This window comes from Rutilus rutilus, assembly GCF_951802725.1.
Source record: "Rutilus rutilus genome assembly, chromosome: 21".
Classification (NCBI taxonomy): domain Eukaryota; kingdom Metazoa; phylum Chordata; class Actinopteri; order Cypriniformes; family Leuciscidae; genus Rutilus; species Rutilus rutilus.
The window spans coordinates 33044414-33062380 of record NC_140226.1 but is presented as its reverse complement, the minus strand read 5'-3'; the positions used below and the strand labels follow the sequence as shown (position 1 = coordinate 33062380).

General features: G+C 36.6%; 3 protein-coding genes across 3 annotated transcripts in view; all 3 read right to left on the bottom strand.

The window, feature by feature from the left end:
* Positions 1–17967, bottom strand: part of LOC311280577 (zona pellucida sperm-binding protein 3-like) — a 213791-nt gene that overhangs the window by 104136 nt on the left and 91688 nt on the right. The window lies entirely within an intron of this gene.
* Positions 2898–3977, bottom strand: bdkrb1 (bradykinin receptor B1; the record flags this gene model as incomplete). Its single annotated transcript, XM_084392711.1, has 1 exon — positions 2898–3977. The coding sequence occupies one exon, from the start codon at positions 3975–3977 to the stop codon at positions 2898–2900; it is 1080 nt and encodes a 359-aa protein (XP_084248837.1).
* Positions 13169–17547, bottom strand: bdkrb2 (bradykinin receptor B2). The gene is made up of 2 exons (XM_084392712.1): positions 17529–17547; positions 13169–14685 (listed from the first exon to the last, which is right to left on the bottom strand). The coding sequence occupies exon 2, from the start codon at positions 14679–14681 to the stop codon at positions 13605–13607; it is 1077 nt and encodes a 358-aa protein (XP_084248838.1). The 5' UTR covers positions 14682–14685; positions 17529–17547; the 3' UTR covers positions 13169–13604.

Genomic DNA, 17967 nt, shown 5'->3' with positions numbered 1-17967 from the left:
TACAAATTATGTAAACACAAACCTTTATTTTGGATGCGATTAATCGTTTCACAGCCCTAATTTTTCCACATATTTTCAATTTTGTGTTTTTAAAATGAGGAATATTTTACAAGAAGCATCCTATTACACTTACTAGCATCCTAGATAAAATGCATGTAAATTTTCCACTGATGTTGAGTGAGTCACGTACCGTTTTCTGTTTTGTATCTCTCTCATTTGAATCGCTGGTTTCACATCAGCGAGGATCAGAGTATTGTAAAATGTAATATGTTGCAGTTCCGAATAAATTTGCCAGCCAGCTGGTGAGATCATTGAATGGGTCTGGCAAAGATGTGTGGGTTAGTAGAAGAGTATTTGCTTATACGTAATATAAATATCAGTGGCTTGAGTATTTGCATATTTACAAGTTAGCAGCACATTTACATTCATGCATTCGACAGATGCTTTTATCCAAAGCTACATGCATTGCATTCAATTACACATTTACATTTTATAAGTTCTTGCTTTGACCCATGACCTAGCACCATTATCTACTGTTTGAGATACAGGAGAACAATAATAACCCAACATTACAGTTAAAAGTGTGAAAAAATAATAGTGGTGCATAGATGGTGTTAAAACCAAGAAGACTAAGTCACGGCTGGTTAAAGTGGTCAACTCATGACATGCTTCTTTAAGTGGCTGTTTTAGCTTAATTGTAAAGATGAACTTGATGATATTTTGACTGTTTAAACAATTTCCAGCACCTCTTTTACCAGATTGACCAAAAACATGTGAAAGGCAGAAAGTCGAAGCCCTTCGGCCGGATCGTGAACAAGACGCGCATTTGTCAGCATCGCCGGTTTAATGTAAATATTATGCTTGAAAGTGTCTTTTTACCATATTTGGTTTAGCAATCTCATGACTATGAGAAATCTGCTGGTTAAATCCTGCACATGTACAAGTTCCCTTCAAATCATGTTGCTTTTCTAATGATGTTAAATGTCACACTCCGCTGTTTTATCAAATGTGTGTGAATGTGGTGACATTGCTGTTTCGATAATAAGATAAAGGTCTTCACCTCTCAGTGCTCTTTGTTCAAAGTTGCATCGAAGCTGAAGACATGGTTTGAGTAAGCGCATCTGTGCCTAGCATTGCTTATCTAAAGCGACTTCCTCTAAACCAGCTCTTCCTGTTTATATCTCAAGCTCTGCCCATTAACCTCAAGGGCAAAAACCAAATTCAAATATTTACCAAATAGTTTATTGGAAAAAAAGTATTTATCAATACTTGTAAGCGTAAGCGTAACCGTATCAAATATTTAGAAAGGTGAAAATGTGTAGCACTAACAGTTTGAAGCTGACGTGTTGATGCAGAATGACAGTAATTCACCATCTTTGGCCAAAATTGTATGCATCCTTGGGGGAAGACAATCCCAGAATGCATTGCAACAACCTCAGAATGAGTCGAGACATTTTGATAATACGTTTATTTTTTCCAATACTGAAAAGCGCAGATAAAAATTATGATTAAAAATTATATATATTGTTGAAATGCATTGCATTGCATTGCATTTTTTTTTTTTTTTTTTTTTTGCTGGTCTATGCAAACGTGGTAAATTAATGTTTCACAGTTTTTTTCCCCCTCACACCATATACAGTAAGTGCTGTGCATTTGTCAAGTTATAAAAGGAAGTGCATCGTGTGTAATGTGAATGTCCCCTTAGAAGCAGGTATTTATGAAGCACAGGTGTTTTGGAAAAGAAAATGTTGAGAACCGATGCAGCAAAGGCTTTTAACTAAATTTCGGCTAAATTCAAGCCAGAATGACTCTCTGTAATGTTGTGCATTTAACCTTTGGTTATTCTTGCCTCATGTTAAATGTTAAGACACATTGTTTTCCTTTAGAATTAATTTTTGGAGCCTGTATAATCTTCATAATAGGCTCTATGCACGATCGCTTCCGCGTTTTGTCTCAGCCCGCCCAGTTACATCCGGTGCTGCGTCAGAAGCAGTTTTTGCATTAGGTGGAGATAATGGCAAATTACACTCGCTGTTTACAAAAACTTCCAGCGGTTAACGTGAATGAAGTTAACAATATTGTGAGGCAGTTAAACTGTCACACATATGAGTAAAAAAGAGAAGTTCTTTAAATTATAAATTACGAGCTACATCAACAACTTTGAGGGTGAGTATTCTCTCATATCGCGCGAAATCCGACTAGCGAATCAGTTTCTAAAATCGTTGTCTCCGTTTCTGAGAAAATGATTTTTATTGAAGTGAATTGTCCTATAGAACGCGCTATGCGGAAGTAAAGACGCTGGCTGAGATCCTACCGGAAATACGTCAGCAGCGTTCGTGCATAGAGCCTATTCAGGGTTCCCACAGTCATGGAAAATCTGGGAATTTTAAAAGTGTGATTATTGTGATTAGGTCTACAAATGTAATGGAAATGTATCAAATTAATTAAATCGGCTAAGGAGGAATAATATCTAAAATCATCTTGTGTGATGTGCAAAACAATTTAATTACACACATATATATATATTATTTTTTTAGAAATGGCATTTTATATATGTTTTAACATTTTTATTATAAAATTCATATTTTATTTTAATTCCTTTTATAACTGTTTTAATTTCCCCTGCTTTTATTTTGTGTCTATTTTCTATGCAAAGCTCTATGAATTGCTATAGTGTGATTATTATAATTCCTTTCTATGTAAAGCTTTTGAATTGCCATAGTGTATGATATGTGCTATATAAATAAACTTGCCTTGCCTTTGCATATATATATATATATAAAATGCCATATCTAAAAATTGTTTGGTCAAGAAGAGTGGGAACCATAATTGCAACAATATTGGAGCCACTGATTGATAGCATTGATAGATCATGGCTGTGTTGTAAAAATCCCGAACTAGTCTTTCTCATATAACACAACAGGCTTGATTTGATTGGCAGTTGTCGTAGATGTTAAAACCGTCCTCTGTAGAGCAGTCACATCCGACGAGTGTTTTCTTCTGTTATAGATGCTGCTGACTTTCCTCCTGAAATAGTTTCCAGAGCAAACATAGAGCGCCGGATTCAGGCAGCTGTTTGAGAACGCCAAGTATACGGAAAACTGGTGTCCAATATTTAGAAAGTGGCTCCACTTATCCTCATCCAAAACTCTCAGATCACAGAGTAGGTCGATGAAAGTTACGAGGTGAAACGGACCCCAGCAGACGAGGAAGAACAGGGTGACGGCGCACACCAGGATTGTAGCCTTTCTGTCGTTTCTGTCTTCACAATTAACGTTGTCTCTCCTTCTATTCAAGGCTCGGACGATATTGAAACAGCAGAATGTGATGATCAGGAACGGCAGAGCAAAGCCCACCAGGTTTAGCTGCATAAAATAAGCCACTCTCCAACTTTTGCTGGGATAATCCAGTATGCATTCGACGGCTTGGTGAGCCGGAATATCTTTCAGTTTCCGCATCAAGGCAGTCGGGAAACCCATTCCCACACCAAACAGCCAAAGAACAACACAAATGAGCTTAGCGTAGCGTTTCCGCCGCAGCCATCGAGCCTTCATGGTCAAGACGAGCGCAAGGTAGCGGTCCACGTTCACCATGACCAGCATGTAGATGCTGGTGTACATGTTGACGTTGATGGAGAGGTTGACGACTTTGCACATGAATTCCCCATAAGACCACATGAAATAGTTAAGGATGTTCATGGCCCAAAAAGGCAGACAGACTAGAAGAATAAGGTCAGCCAGTGCCAGATTACCAAGGTAGATCTCAGGGACGGACCATCGGCTTCCCTGGAACAAGAACACTAGCAATACGAAAGAATTTCCCAGAATTCCCACCAAGCACACGATGAAGATGTACGGTGGAATAATGGAGTAGACTAGTTGCCACTCTGTTGAGTTGAAAAAATCCATATATGATGGAGTGACGGATGCATTTGGAGGCTGAAGTGTCGCCATCGACACGAGCTTTTCTGACTGCATCCTAGAAGATAAAAGTGCTGCTGAACTCACTGCACAAGACGGATCTCTTTTACTGTGGGTTCAAATTTGAAATCTATAAATATTATGCTTTGAATTAATTTTAGGTAATCGCATTGGCTACAAGTCATTTCAACAATTTTGAAAATTTATTTATTGTTCTCAGATACACAAATAAAACATGTTATCTTTTTTAGTAAGTGATTTATTTTTATTTATTGTTATTTTTTACATGATTTATTTTAATTTGACATTTGTATGTTTTGTCAATTATTAGCTTTTTTTTGTTTTTTATCAGCACGTAAATCCCAATTTGGGAAACTGATTTATTGTTTAATAAAATGCACAAAAAATTTACTAGCAAAACATTTCATAAAAGTATCTCCATTGAAAATGAAGACGGAATGCATGCCTGATCTAATGCAATGAATGATATTCAGATAGCCTAATTGTGTGATAAAATCATCCAAGTACTTTTTGAAGCCACTTTAAATCATAAAATAATATATGACTTTACTTACCTTTACACCAAGAGTAGTTTTCTTTGCGAGTGGACTGATATTCCTCACTTTATCCTCCTTTATCTTCTTGTTCTCGTTGAAGGAATGTTCAGTAAGAGACGGAGAAAAGCTCTGTCTATACGAACACATTCCTCCACAGTCATCGAGCTCCTGGTGAGGCAGAATCTGTTTACACTTCAGACTTCGTCTTCCATAGTTGAGCACACGAACACTATTAACACACTGAAGAGAGATAGATGAAGGCTTCAGAGAAATGCAAACACAACGTCTGTGGGCCAAAACTCTGGATATTGTGCTTGATTTATTTGCGGATTGGTTTGTTTCCTTATTAGATAGTATTACATACTTCACATAATACTAATAGAAAATATAACACTAAAATGACGCAAAGTTGGGCAGTTGCGAGCAGTGTTACGTTATTCTAATCTATTTTTATTATACGCACAGTTTTTTTTTAAGATCATATTAATTGAGAGATTAAGGCTGCGTCTCATTTCTCTGTCTTACCCCTTACTCTTACCCCTTCCCTACCTTCGAAGGGCAAGGGGAAGACGCAGACAAAGGGGTAGGGGAAGGGGAAGGGGAAGGGGAAGGGGAAGGGGTAAGACAGAGAAATGAGATTGGCCCTAAATATTTGTACTTCTGTAAATTAACGGATGGATGGACAGATAGATGGATGAATGAATTGACGGATGGATGGATGGATGGAGGTATGGACGGGTAGATTGACAGATAGATAAATAGTCAGATGGATGTGTAAGCCTGTATATCGGTCCAATGGCGGTCTCCAATTATACGGGGAAGGTTTCTGCGCGTTAGTGTCTTTCCTTTTTCGCAACACAACAAGATTAAATGAAATACATTTTCTCATATGTATTACCTCGTTATTTCATCTGACTCCATAAATTAAAAAGGTTTTAATGATATCTGAGCATCATAAAAAGTGAGCGAATGTTTGATTATTCTTTTTAACTCTTTAAGTATATTTTACCCGTTCAGATTAGGGAGCTATGTCGCTCAGAGGTCCTCACGCCTTCTGTTTAACACGGGTCTCACGTACACAATCTCATCAGTTTTGATCACCAAACAGAGGTAAATGATATATACCTGAGATGGTCGCATTCACGCTTACCAAATCAAAGATACTTTGGTATAGCCCCCGTGGAATTGCATACACTTGAATTTAATTTAAACGTTTACTTCAGTAGAGGTATGGCCACTATTACAGATATAAGTCAACCAACTTTACTTCTCTTATAATAGCTTTGGATTGGCCATGCCGTGGTTTCCCACATACACTTATCTAAAGTAACATTACATTAAAACAGAGGTAAGACACACCCAGATTTAGGTTGGTCAAGCAGCAGTTGCTGGCCTAAACAGAAATTCACTTCTTGTCTTTGCAAAACCAAGTACACTTGAATTAGTGCCAAATATTAGTCGTCACTAATCTGACCCAAAACTTGTGGGAACATATGAATCTGTTTAATCTACTTGGGAAAACAATTTCAGTGTCAGTCAGAATAAAATCAAATGTAACAATTTATTATGTCAGGTAAATGTATCATGCCAATTTCATAATCAGTTCAAAGATAATAAATACAAAACATCTAATGCTCTGGAATAAAGACAAAAGATGTGAACCTGACATCAGAAAATACATGATGCTGAGAGTCTCGGCCACTCACAGGCTAATTTGAGCTACAAATCTCCCTAAATACTCAGACCAAGGCAGAAACCTCTTTTCAATTGTAAACATGAGTTCACAGTGGGAATTTGCATTAAATACCGTCCCAGACTTACTGGGGACAGAGGTTGATTTACATGGAAACATTTGCTAACAATGGGAATTTGCATTGAGTTTACACCTTTTGAGAGCAGGATGCCATTTGCCTGTCAGACAAACCCTCCTCTGTGTGCGAGTTATCTCTAAACTCTTAAAAACTTTATTACCTCTTGGTTTACTTATTTGGGAATGAGACCTTTGTACCAGTCGCACTGAGACATTTCAAATGATACCAAACATTAAATACTGTATCATAGTTCACATTAAATCATATAGATTCTTGGGTGAATTTTGGTGATCTCAGCATGAGAGAGGAGGAGTGGGGAAAGAGGGAAAGAGATGTAGATTAGGATGATTCTGAGGTGAGACTTGCATCTCGAATGGTGATGCTAACTTCACAAGAGTGAGTTCAAATGTTAATTTCCTTTGTTCTCTCAGAGAGTTGCCCTCTCTTCCAGTTTTTCCAGTCTTACAGATGGATGGATAGACAGAAAGAAGGATAGACAGATAGACAGACAGACAGATAGATACATGGATTAATGGACGGATGGATGGACAAATAGATAGACGGATAGATGGATGGATGGATAGATGGACGGACGGATAGATAGATGGATGGATGGATAGATGGACGGACGGATAGATAGATGGAGGTATGAGCGGGTAGATTGATGGATGAATGGATGGACGGACGGACGGACGGACGGACGGACTAGATAGACAGACAGACAGATGGATAGATAGAGACAGTATCAGTCAAAAGTTTGAAAACATTAATATTTTTAATGTTTTTGAAAGAAGTCTCTTATGCTCATCAAGCCTGCAAGCCTGCAAAAAAAAAACAGTAATATTATGAAATATTATTACAATTTAAAATAATGGTTCTCTTTTTTAATATATTTTAAAATGTAATTTATTTTTGTGATGCAAAGCTGAATTTTGATCAGCAAGTACTCCAGTCTTTGGTGTCTTATGATCCTTCAGAAATCATTCTAATATGATGATTTGATACTCAGTTATTATCAATGATGGAAACAGTTGTGCTGTTTAATATATTTTTTTGGAATACTTTTTTCAGGATTCATTGATGAATAAAACGTTAACAGCATTTATTCATAAAAACAGCATTTATTCAAAATAAAAACATTTCTAACAATATAAATCGTTACCATCACCTTTTATCAATTTAACGCATCCTTGTTGAATTAAAGTACTAATTTCTTAAAAAAAAAATTTGTTATTGTTCCCAAACTTTTGAACGGTAGTGCATATTGTTACAAAAGATTTCTATTCTAAATACAGTTTTTCTCAGTCGCTTTGGTGCATTTCTCACATCACTATTTACATTTGCACAACAGTTAGTTCAACCTCCACAACATTTAGTCATGTGTGCACATCATAGTAGAAGTTTCTCATTCCTTCCAACAAATTGCAAATGCTTTTGGACATGCATCAATTGCTTTCATACAACTCTCTGCTGTTTTATAACATTATCATTTGCTTATGTCATGTCAGTCAAAATGAACTATACTTGTGAATGCTGAATAGTCATTCCATATAAAACTAATAGTCCTCATTTCATTGCTTGAGTCATTACATACAAAAATGTTGAACTAGTTGTCAAAATCTGTCAAGCAAATTTTACACACACACACACACACACAAAAAAAAAAAAAACCTGCAAAAAGCAAGACCCTTTCTCTTTTTCTGATTGCAAGAGATGATATTCACTATGACGTAGATGAAATTATGTGGCCAGACAGAGAGGAACGCCTGGATGTGCATGAATGATTACAGTACTATGTATGTTGTATGTTCAGTTCCAATATGTACTGCAATATTGTTTACAGTTGTGCACAGCTCTACCCAAAGGGAGTTTATGTGTGTTGTAAATAAAGGTGTATTTTTTCTTTTGCACAATGCTGTGAACAAATTAGAATTGCAAAGAGCATATGCAGTAAAAATGTGAAACATACATATTCAGTGTCTTGTACTCAGTTACCTCACTAAATACAGTAATGTGCAACTTTACTGTATTTTTCAAATGGCTGTGCAAATAGTATATAGTGCTGTCTCGAGCATGTTCAGGTGGTGTCACCGAGATCTGACTTTTTTGCATTGGAAAACATTTACAGAGTAAACTGTCATAATGAAAACATGACAAAGCCATTTGACTATCTTGTTCATAAAAAATGGTGTCAGGACTTTTCATCTTGATGACACTGACACTTTCATTGACATGAATACTTGCTTTTGAGGAATGAGCTATCCATTTTGAGCAAGTGACACGCTTTTGCAGGTTATCAACTAGGTTTTGCAGTTTGTACTAATTGTTTTGAGAACTGCATTAACTGTTGTGCAAATGTAAATAGTGATGTGAGAAATGCACCAAAGCGACTGAGAAAAACTGTAAATACAGATCTTTTTAACTTTTTATTCATCAAATATCTCAGGTTATAAAAAAAAATATTAAGCAGCACAACTGTTTCCAACATTGATCATAAATCAGCATATTAGAATGATTTCTGAAAGATCATAAGACACCAAAGACTGGAGTACTTGCTGATGAAAATTCAGCTTTGCATCACAAAAATGCAAAAAAAAAAACATTTTAACTGCAGGCTTGATGAGCATAAGAGACTTCTTTCAAAAACATTAAAAATAGTAATGTTTCCAAACTTTTGACTGGTACTGTAGATAGACGGATGGACGTACAGATAGAAGGATAGATGGATGGATTTTGTGTTAGATAGATAGATAGATAGATAGATAGATAGATAGACGGATGGATGTACAGATAGAAGGATAGATAGATGGATTTGATGTTTTATAGAGAGATAGTGGTATAAGGTTTCAGCTATTCTAACCTGTAAAATACTCTTGTAATGCAACTCCTCTACCAGTAGAGGTCGATGTGAGATCAGTTTCTGCTGTGAGAGAGAGTGTGTGGAAGCTGATGTACGGCTTCAGAGATTAATTGTAACTGGGCAGACAAATGTTACAGACAGCGACAAAATGGCTCACATATTTAAAGTGTGATGACCAAAATATAGCTGTTATGTTTTCCTTGTAATCTGTGTGATGGGGTTTAGCGCTTCTGCAGACACTGTCGTGACTCGTGACCTGTAACTGTAACTAGGCATGTGACAGTATCACATTTAAATCAAAATGTTGCAATAATTGAAGCTTTTATCACAGTATACGGTATTATCACAATATTGAGATAAGTTGCAAAAAAAGTGTTGTCGTACTATATGGTTTAATAACTTTTTCTTGTAACTAAAAGAACTGAACATTTAAATACAATATAAAGCAATACGCAAAAATGTAAATAAACAATTGTTTCAAGCAGATTAAAGTAAAATATACTGAGTCTGACTGAAGTAAATTCATGCAGACAGTTTGAATAGCCTACTTTTGCAAAGTATATGCACTGAACAACAAAATGAAGGTAATACCCATAATTCATATCACTGAAATAATTTATTTTTGTGTGTTTGGTTAAAGCATTAGTAGGTTTTGTATTTAGGGTTTGTCAATTATTTTTTGTTATTCATTAATATTATTAGGCTATTATTAGTTTGTATTATATGTAATTCATATTTTAGTTTTGAAGTCACCATTATGGTGGTTAGTGTTGCTTTTGGTTATTTTTCATAAATCCTCTGAATAGGCCTATTAGATATAATGACAGCGTTATACATTAATACACATATGTGTTGTGATACATGCATCTGGATGAAAGATCCTGAGTTTGCGGAGCCTCAGGACAACAGTTGTTTTATTTCTTAAAGTTAAAGTGGTAGTTCATTCAACATCTATTTAACAAACTCTTCATAACTATTCAGATGCTCTTTCTGAGGATGCTTGAATGAATTTAGAAAACTTATAGCTAGTTGGCAGCACAACTACTGAAGTTGAGTGAACTTAGAAATGTTTCGCAGCTGGTTGCTTCATTTTTTCAAGATAATATTTTGTTTACAGTTCCAGAGGCGAGTGTTGTTTAATGCGACGCTCAAGTGGATTTTGTTGGGGGGAAAACTGTTAGAATGATCCAGAATGAGAAATTATTTAATTATTTAAAATAACTGAAGGTATTTGACATGTTTTATATTTTTAGAAAGAAAAATGCCCACAAAAAAAGGTAAAAATGCCTTTTAAAATCAATTCCAGGGGGCATACAAATGCTTTCAAGCACTGGAAATGCAGCCAAGAGATGTTATTTTTAAAGGCAGATGTTTTGTTTAAAAGACTATGATGAATACCACTCATTTGCAAAAATATATGCTTTATTTGAGCAAACGCTGACAGATTACAGTACAGACACCCGGCCGCACTGCTGTGTTACCGGCCACAGTCTTCTTGAAAACATGTTTGAGGTATCACTGGGAAAACACTATTTAGGATGGTGTTATTCATAGACACACAAAGAGAGACGGATGAAGAGTCATTACTGGAAAAAGTCTGTCGCACATTCTTTAATTTGACCAACCAGTCATTTTCTGACCCTGGAAACAGACGCTGGAAACAGAAACATCATTGCTGGTGTGTCTGTCTGATATTTTACAGGCGTTGCACAGACAAAAAGTTCCAAGAGTTGTACCGTGTTTTTTGAACAAGTAGTATTTCATAAGGATAACACTGCTTTTAAAAACTATAGCCACATTTTGCCACATTTTTCATTTTTTTTTGGTCACACTTTAGTTTAGGGTCCAATTCTCAGTATTAAGTATGACTTTTGCCTCAATAAACTCCTAATTACTGCTTATTAATTATTACTATTAGTAAGGTATAGGCTAGTTGTTAAGTTTAGGATTAAGGGATGTAGAATATGTTCATGCTGAATAAGGCTTAATATAATATGTGCTTTATAAGTTCTAATAAACAGCCAATATCCTAGTAATATGCATGCAAAGCAACTAGTTAATGGTGAGAACTGGACCCCTAAACTATTACCCAGATTTTTAGCATCCTACAGCATTAAAGAAATGTGCAACGTTTTAAAATAAGTAACGCCACATACATCAAAACTGACATATTTATCAAAGATTTGCCTATGAATGAATATTGTATACATAATGGTCTTAATATGTTGTGAATGTCTTTAAGGTTGATGAGAGCTGTGATCTTGTAGAAATTGAGCTTGTCGAATCAGTTTTCTTCTCTGTAAAGACCTGCCCTGATTTTCAGTCTAGATTAGTCAACAGTAGTTGCCTGAAAGTCTCCACCAGTTTTCAGATTTGAGACTATGATTCCATCCTGTCGGAGGATATCAAAAAATGTTTGATATTTTAAGCCTATTTTATAACACAGGACTTCCCAAACTTTTCCATGACAAGACCCCCCAATAACCACTAGGTTCTGGCCAAGGCCCCCCTTTTGCAGGATGTTACTGAACCCGTCGACAATACTACGGCAAATGTAGAAATAAATAAATAAAACATCTAGGTGAACATCAGATTATGTGATAGTGTTTGATACCAGCCAATCAAAAAGATTATAGAGATGCACCGATCACAATTTTCTAAGCCGATTCCGATTTTTCATTGATTTTAGCTGATTTAGCCTATTTATTTTCACCATATATACTTTTACCCAAACTGAATAATAAAAACAAGTTTAAATGGGTACATTTTCTAGCCTATAATTTTTTTTGTGTCTTCATTTTCTTTTCTGACATAGCCTACTCCAGTTCTTGTTAAAACACACTAGACATGCAAATTATGTGCATTTTAGGCACTTTTTGTGTGAAATCATATTTATTTTGTCCATCAAAAGTGTGCTTTCACTTTAATTGAGCGTGAGCAGCGCTCTGAAACGGCCGTAATTCACGAGGTTTCCTACATGTGCGTTTCGTGTGCACGTGTGATGCTGAAGTTAATCATGCGGCACCCGAGTGCATTTGACTGGCATAAAATCAGCATATGTCAGACTGATCGGTCACGTGAAAAGCGGCTGATTTTTTTTTTCTTCCAACTTGCCGCGGCCCCCACTTTGAAAACCCTGGTTATAACACATATTGAAGTGTATAACGCATCTACCAGTGTTGCAATACTAAAGTAAATTAACACGTGTAACAAATTATGTGACTCATCAGCACAGATAAAACCACTGACTGCACCATTCAAGTCCATATTCTGACCGCATCTATTCACCCAAGACTGTGGGCACTTGACTAATTTTTTCTGTTGTGATCCAGCACACAGTCGCCACTGCGCTCATCTCCTGCACATCCATGTTCATTTCATCTGTCATGTGTCTCCTCGCAGCAAGCCATCTGTGCGAGTTTGTCGCGTCCAGAACGGTTTAAAAGCCTGGTAGTGTGATCCTCCGTCGTTTAGTGTTTGATGCCTAGTTTTTCCTCTGTAACCGTTTACAAAGTCAGCAAGTCTATGATGCCTAGTGGTTTAAAATCTGTTTAGATTTGAAGGTGTGTAATGGATTCTAGCCTTAAGTTGCTTTATCAGCTCTTTGACTTTCTCTGACAGTCTGCAGACTTCTTCATCTGGCTGTTTTTGTCTGATATTTAACATGCATTACAAAGACAAAAAGTGGGTTGCACTTTATTTTACAGTATTCTTACCTTAGAAAGTACTGGGTAATATAATTTATGGTAACTACATGGGATAAGGTTAGATTTAGGGCTAGGTTTAGGGTTAGTTTCCTCGTTATTACCCAGCTATTGTAATTACTATAGTATGTACATGGGAAACAGGACTGTAAAATGAAGTGCCATGATATTACCATGTTTTTTGAAGAAGTACCACAGTACACCCTTTGCATTGTTTTATGTATTTTGTAATGATTACACTGCTTTCAAATACTACTGTTCATTTTGCAGATGCTTTTATCCAAAGTAACATGCAAACATCTATGCAACCTGGAGTTTTTTGTGCAATTGTATTTGTGAGTTTGATTGCAATTTGGCAGTATTTTAATATTGTCCTTCCATTAATTTCAGTGCTTATTGACTTTTAACATCAGCACGACTTCAACATATAAAAAAAACATCCTTTAAAAATAAAACACACACCACCATTTCAAAACATAAAATGAAAAATACACACATTTTAAAAAGAGTAATCACGTAACCTTTAAAAAAAACGGTGCATAAACATTTTCACTCAAAATTTGACAAATAATTACGATGAAACGGCATTGCATTAAATGTGAAATTTTGAAGTAGAACAACTAAAATAGTACATACTCCAATAATGTTATATTTACAACTTCATAAGATATTTTTTTTACAGCATACATAAAAACTGACATATTAAACAAACATTATATATTACAATTATGAACATTGTACACATAATTGTCTTAAAATGTTGTGAATGTCTTTAAGGTTGATGAGAGCTGTGATCTTGTAGAACCGTTTGCCGAATCTGGTTTTCTCTCCGTAAGTTGCTTTATCAGCTCTTTGACTTTCTTCCTGAAGTTCTTGCCCACGATCACGTAGAGTATCGGGTTCAACACGCTGTTGCTCAAAGCCAAGTAGGTGAATATCTGATTGGAGACGTCGAGACCGGATTCAAAGTCGCATCCGCCGAGGAGGCCGAAGCGCAGCAGGATATCCATGAGGGTCACGAGGTGGAACGGCACCCAACACAAGAGAAACACCAACAGCACCACCAGCACCAGGATGGTGGCTTTCCTTTCCGTGTTTTCCGCGTTAAAGCGGTCGACGACTTGCTCGCTCAGGGCTCGAATGATCTTCAGCGTGCAGTAGGTGATCACCAAAACTGGGATGATGAAGCCGAGCAAAATGAGAAGGATGTCGCAAGCGAGGCTGACATCGGGACTCGGATAGTTCAGAATACAAGCCGTGACGTTCAGCTGCGGGATGAATTGAGTTTCTCGGAAATGAAACGTTGGGATGTTGAGGATTAATCCGAAACACCAAACGGCGATGCAGTTGAGCTTGGCGTATCGCGGTCGTCTCATTCTACCGCGAGACATGGCATGGACGAGCGCAACGTAACGATCTGCGCTGACCAACACTAGTAAGTAAATACTACAAAACATGTTCATTTTGATTCCTGAGTTGACCAAACGGCACATAACCGACCCAAATCGCCAATCGAAACCATTAGCGATGTTGATCGCCCAGAACGGCAGACACAAAACCAACAGGAGGTCGGCGGCCGCCAGGTTCCCCAGGTAGATTTCCGCCACCGTACATGCTTTCTTATGCAGGCCGAAGACCAGCAGGACGAAGACGTTTCCCAGAATTCCCAGCACGCAGATGATGAACATGTAAGCCGGCTGCATGACGTACAACCAGTCCCACACTTCAGAATGCGGACACTGGGTGTCATTGGTGAGGTTGTTCCTCGAGATGGTCGTAGGAATTGTAGAAAGGATTGATAATGTTGTTGCTTTTATGTCGTGCTCCATGTTTCTGTGAAGAGAAGAGATGTTTAGCGTCAGTTTTTAAATTTAAATATGGGATAATATGACTTTTTCTTATTATTATCAATGTTAAAAATGGTTGTGCTGCTCAATATTTTTTGTGAAATCTGTGATACACTAACATTCGAAAGTTTTAAAGGAGGATTTAAACGAGGATTTTAAGAAAGTAATGCTTTTATATGACAGTTAATGCATTAAATTGAAAAAGCGACATTCATAATGTTACAAAACATTTGAAATATATATTTTCTATTCATCAAAGAATACTGGTTTCCCAAAAAAAATATTTAGTTGCTTTTTATATTGATGATAATAAGAAATGCTTGTAATGTAAAATATATTAAAACAGAAAATAGTTATTTTTAATTGTATTATACAGGGCTGTTGAATGCTCTGATTAGCTGACAAACATTCTAAGATGTGCAATTATTTTCAGGGAAACGCACAACTAAAGTAGTTCCAGCAGGTTTCGACCGCATTACAGATCCATATCACTTCGCCACATGATTTCAGTTATTTCAAAGGTCTTAACAGCCCACAGAACCAATTCCCACAAAAGTCACTGATGTACTTATGTATTATGTATGTATTATGGAAAAGTGCAGTCTCTTTCTCCCGCACTCTCCCACTCAAACACACACACATACAGTACGGAGACACTCGCGCAGGAACGTGTCGTCAGCGCTGCTCTGGTGATTTTATCAGTATAGTTCAGCAACTTAAAAGCTACATGATATTTCTCACTATAGCGAGGGAATAACGGCGCTGTTCTTGAAGCAGATCAACTTACAGTTTCACTATTAGAGACGCTGCAGCCGAACACTGTTCAGAGACACACAGATTCAGGTAATTCACACACACTTAATCTCTCTCTCTCTCTCTCTCTCTCTCTCTCTCTCTCTCTCTCTCTCTCTCTCTCTCTCTCTCTCTCTCTCTCTCTCTCTCTCTCTCTCTCTCTCTCTCTCTCTCTCTCATAACAGCATTAATAACTGCATTAATCTGCTATCAGTGGCTCAGGTCTCCGTAACTAGCTCTAAAATGACGAAAAAACGTAGGCTTGGGATGAGATGCGTAAGAAATTAGTCCCACACACAAGAGCGTTTTAAGAACAAAAACCTGACAGATGTCTTGAAATACATAATCTGAACAATGTTTTGATGTGTGGTAACTGTAATATAAGCGAAATAATTGACTCCGGGCCGTTGAATTATTGCTTTTGCATTACCACCTCGGGTCTGCATTATTATTTGGGTGTGTAAATTATTCCATACTTAATATTTCACATTTTTGTGTGTGTGTTTTTGATCAAATAAATGCAGTGATTAGAGTTTTTTCAAAAAATCGTATTTGTTTGGTAAAGCAAGAGTTTGAAATTGAAAATTGAAAAGGCTGTCAGCATTTTCTCACCTTCTTGTCGTTCCAAACTCATACGTCTTGCTTTTCGTTGTATGTAAAAAAGCAGTGCTTTGATCCACGTAATAAAATAAGAGAGTCATAGAGGTTTGGAACGACATGAGTAAATCCTGGAATCCACGAAGTGGCATCTAACAGTAATAAAGCGTTGTGTAGTTGCATAATATTTCCAGTGTTTTAAGGGGAAAGCGTCTGTCAGGCGGCTGATGAGGTGGAAAACAGCAGGGGAAGGAAATGAACAAACTTAGGCTAAAACATTGATTTTTCCCTTCATGGGTCAGTAGTCAGAAGACTGAATCTGTTTAGTCTGACTAATTGCTGTTAACCATGACTAAGCAACAAAGAATAGTCTGTGATTAGATAAGCTGTTTAGGTATTTACATATTTTATTCAGTGTTTTGTTTATGTATTTTTATCTCAGGATGTGAATTTTATCTCAGGATGTGACTGTCTGAACCTAATGATTAAGAGTCTAAATAATATACTGTCTACCGTTTAAAAGTTTGGAGTTGGTAAGATTTTTTTTTTAAATGTTTTTGAAAGTAAAATAAATAAATAAAAAAACACTGTAAAAACTGTAATATTGTGAAATATTTTTACAATTTAAAATAGCAGTTTTCTAGGTGAATATGTTGTAAAATGTAATTTATTTCTGTGATCAAAGCTGAATTTTCAGCATCATTACTCCAGTCTTCAGAAATGATACTTCAGAAATCACTCTAATATGCGGATTATTAACAATGTTGAAAACATTTGTGCTGCTTCATATTAAGGATTCATTGATGAATAAAAAGTTCAAAGGTTCAAACATTTTGAAAAACTAGAAATAGTCAAGAGTGCATATGCTAACCCATGTTTTTTTTAAATTGTGTGTGTGTGTTTAATTTAATATAGACCCTCACAAACACAAGTTAGTGTTCATCAAGTGAGTAGTTCACCGTACTAACAGTCACCCGCTTGAGTACCGTAATCTTGATTTACATGATGCAAATATCACAAGAAAAAACATTTGAAAAAGTACATGAATTGAGCTGTAAATATCCTTGCATTGATACTTTCCAGACGTTCAGACCAACCAACACATAAACCTGACAATAATGTACATGTTTTAATTTCTAAGTTTGATGTCAAGCTTTAAACAGCACAATTTAAAAATACCAAAACGTCTCTTTCTTCTGCCTTTTCTCTTGCTTGTGTTTTGTTTTGTTCCTCCTGTTCTTCTACTTCTGTAGAAGCAGAACATGTTGTTCCTGGAAAGTCCTTTGAGCGAACATGCTTTATTAATTTCTTTCAAAACTGCTCTAAAACAACTGAGTTTAAGATATACAGTGCAATGGACACATCACGTCTAATGCACATTCAGTTTAAAATGACATTGGCAGACACATGGTCTTGTAATTGAATCAGTGCAGTACGTACCTCAGCTCCTCCAGAAAGCAGATCCAGATGTGTGTTTCTCTGCGCGCTGTGGTTTGTGTCGAGCGCCCGGCACGGCCTGACTCTTAAAAGAGTGGGAGCTTCACATTACTCTGATGTCAGACCTGCTCTCCACCCTCCTGCTTTTTTTTTTTACTGGAATCCTCAGAAACAGCCGTCTGGATGTAAATATATCAAGCGGATTTCCCTCTATTGGTCACGACTGTCAGAGGGGTCTTTGGGTGTCTGTGACCCCTCAACTCTTTCTTTAAAGTTTGTTTGTCAGATTTAATGCTCCGTATTAGAAAAAAATGTGGTCGTGACCTTGTGAAAGTGTGTTTACAAACCCAACAACATCCCAGCTGCTGCTGACATCATTATGGGGGTGTTTTTGTGCTGTTTGCCTTTCTTTTTTTTTTTTTTTTTTACTTTTTCGTTTAGT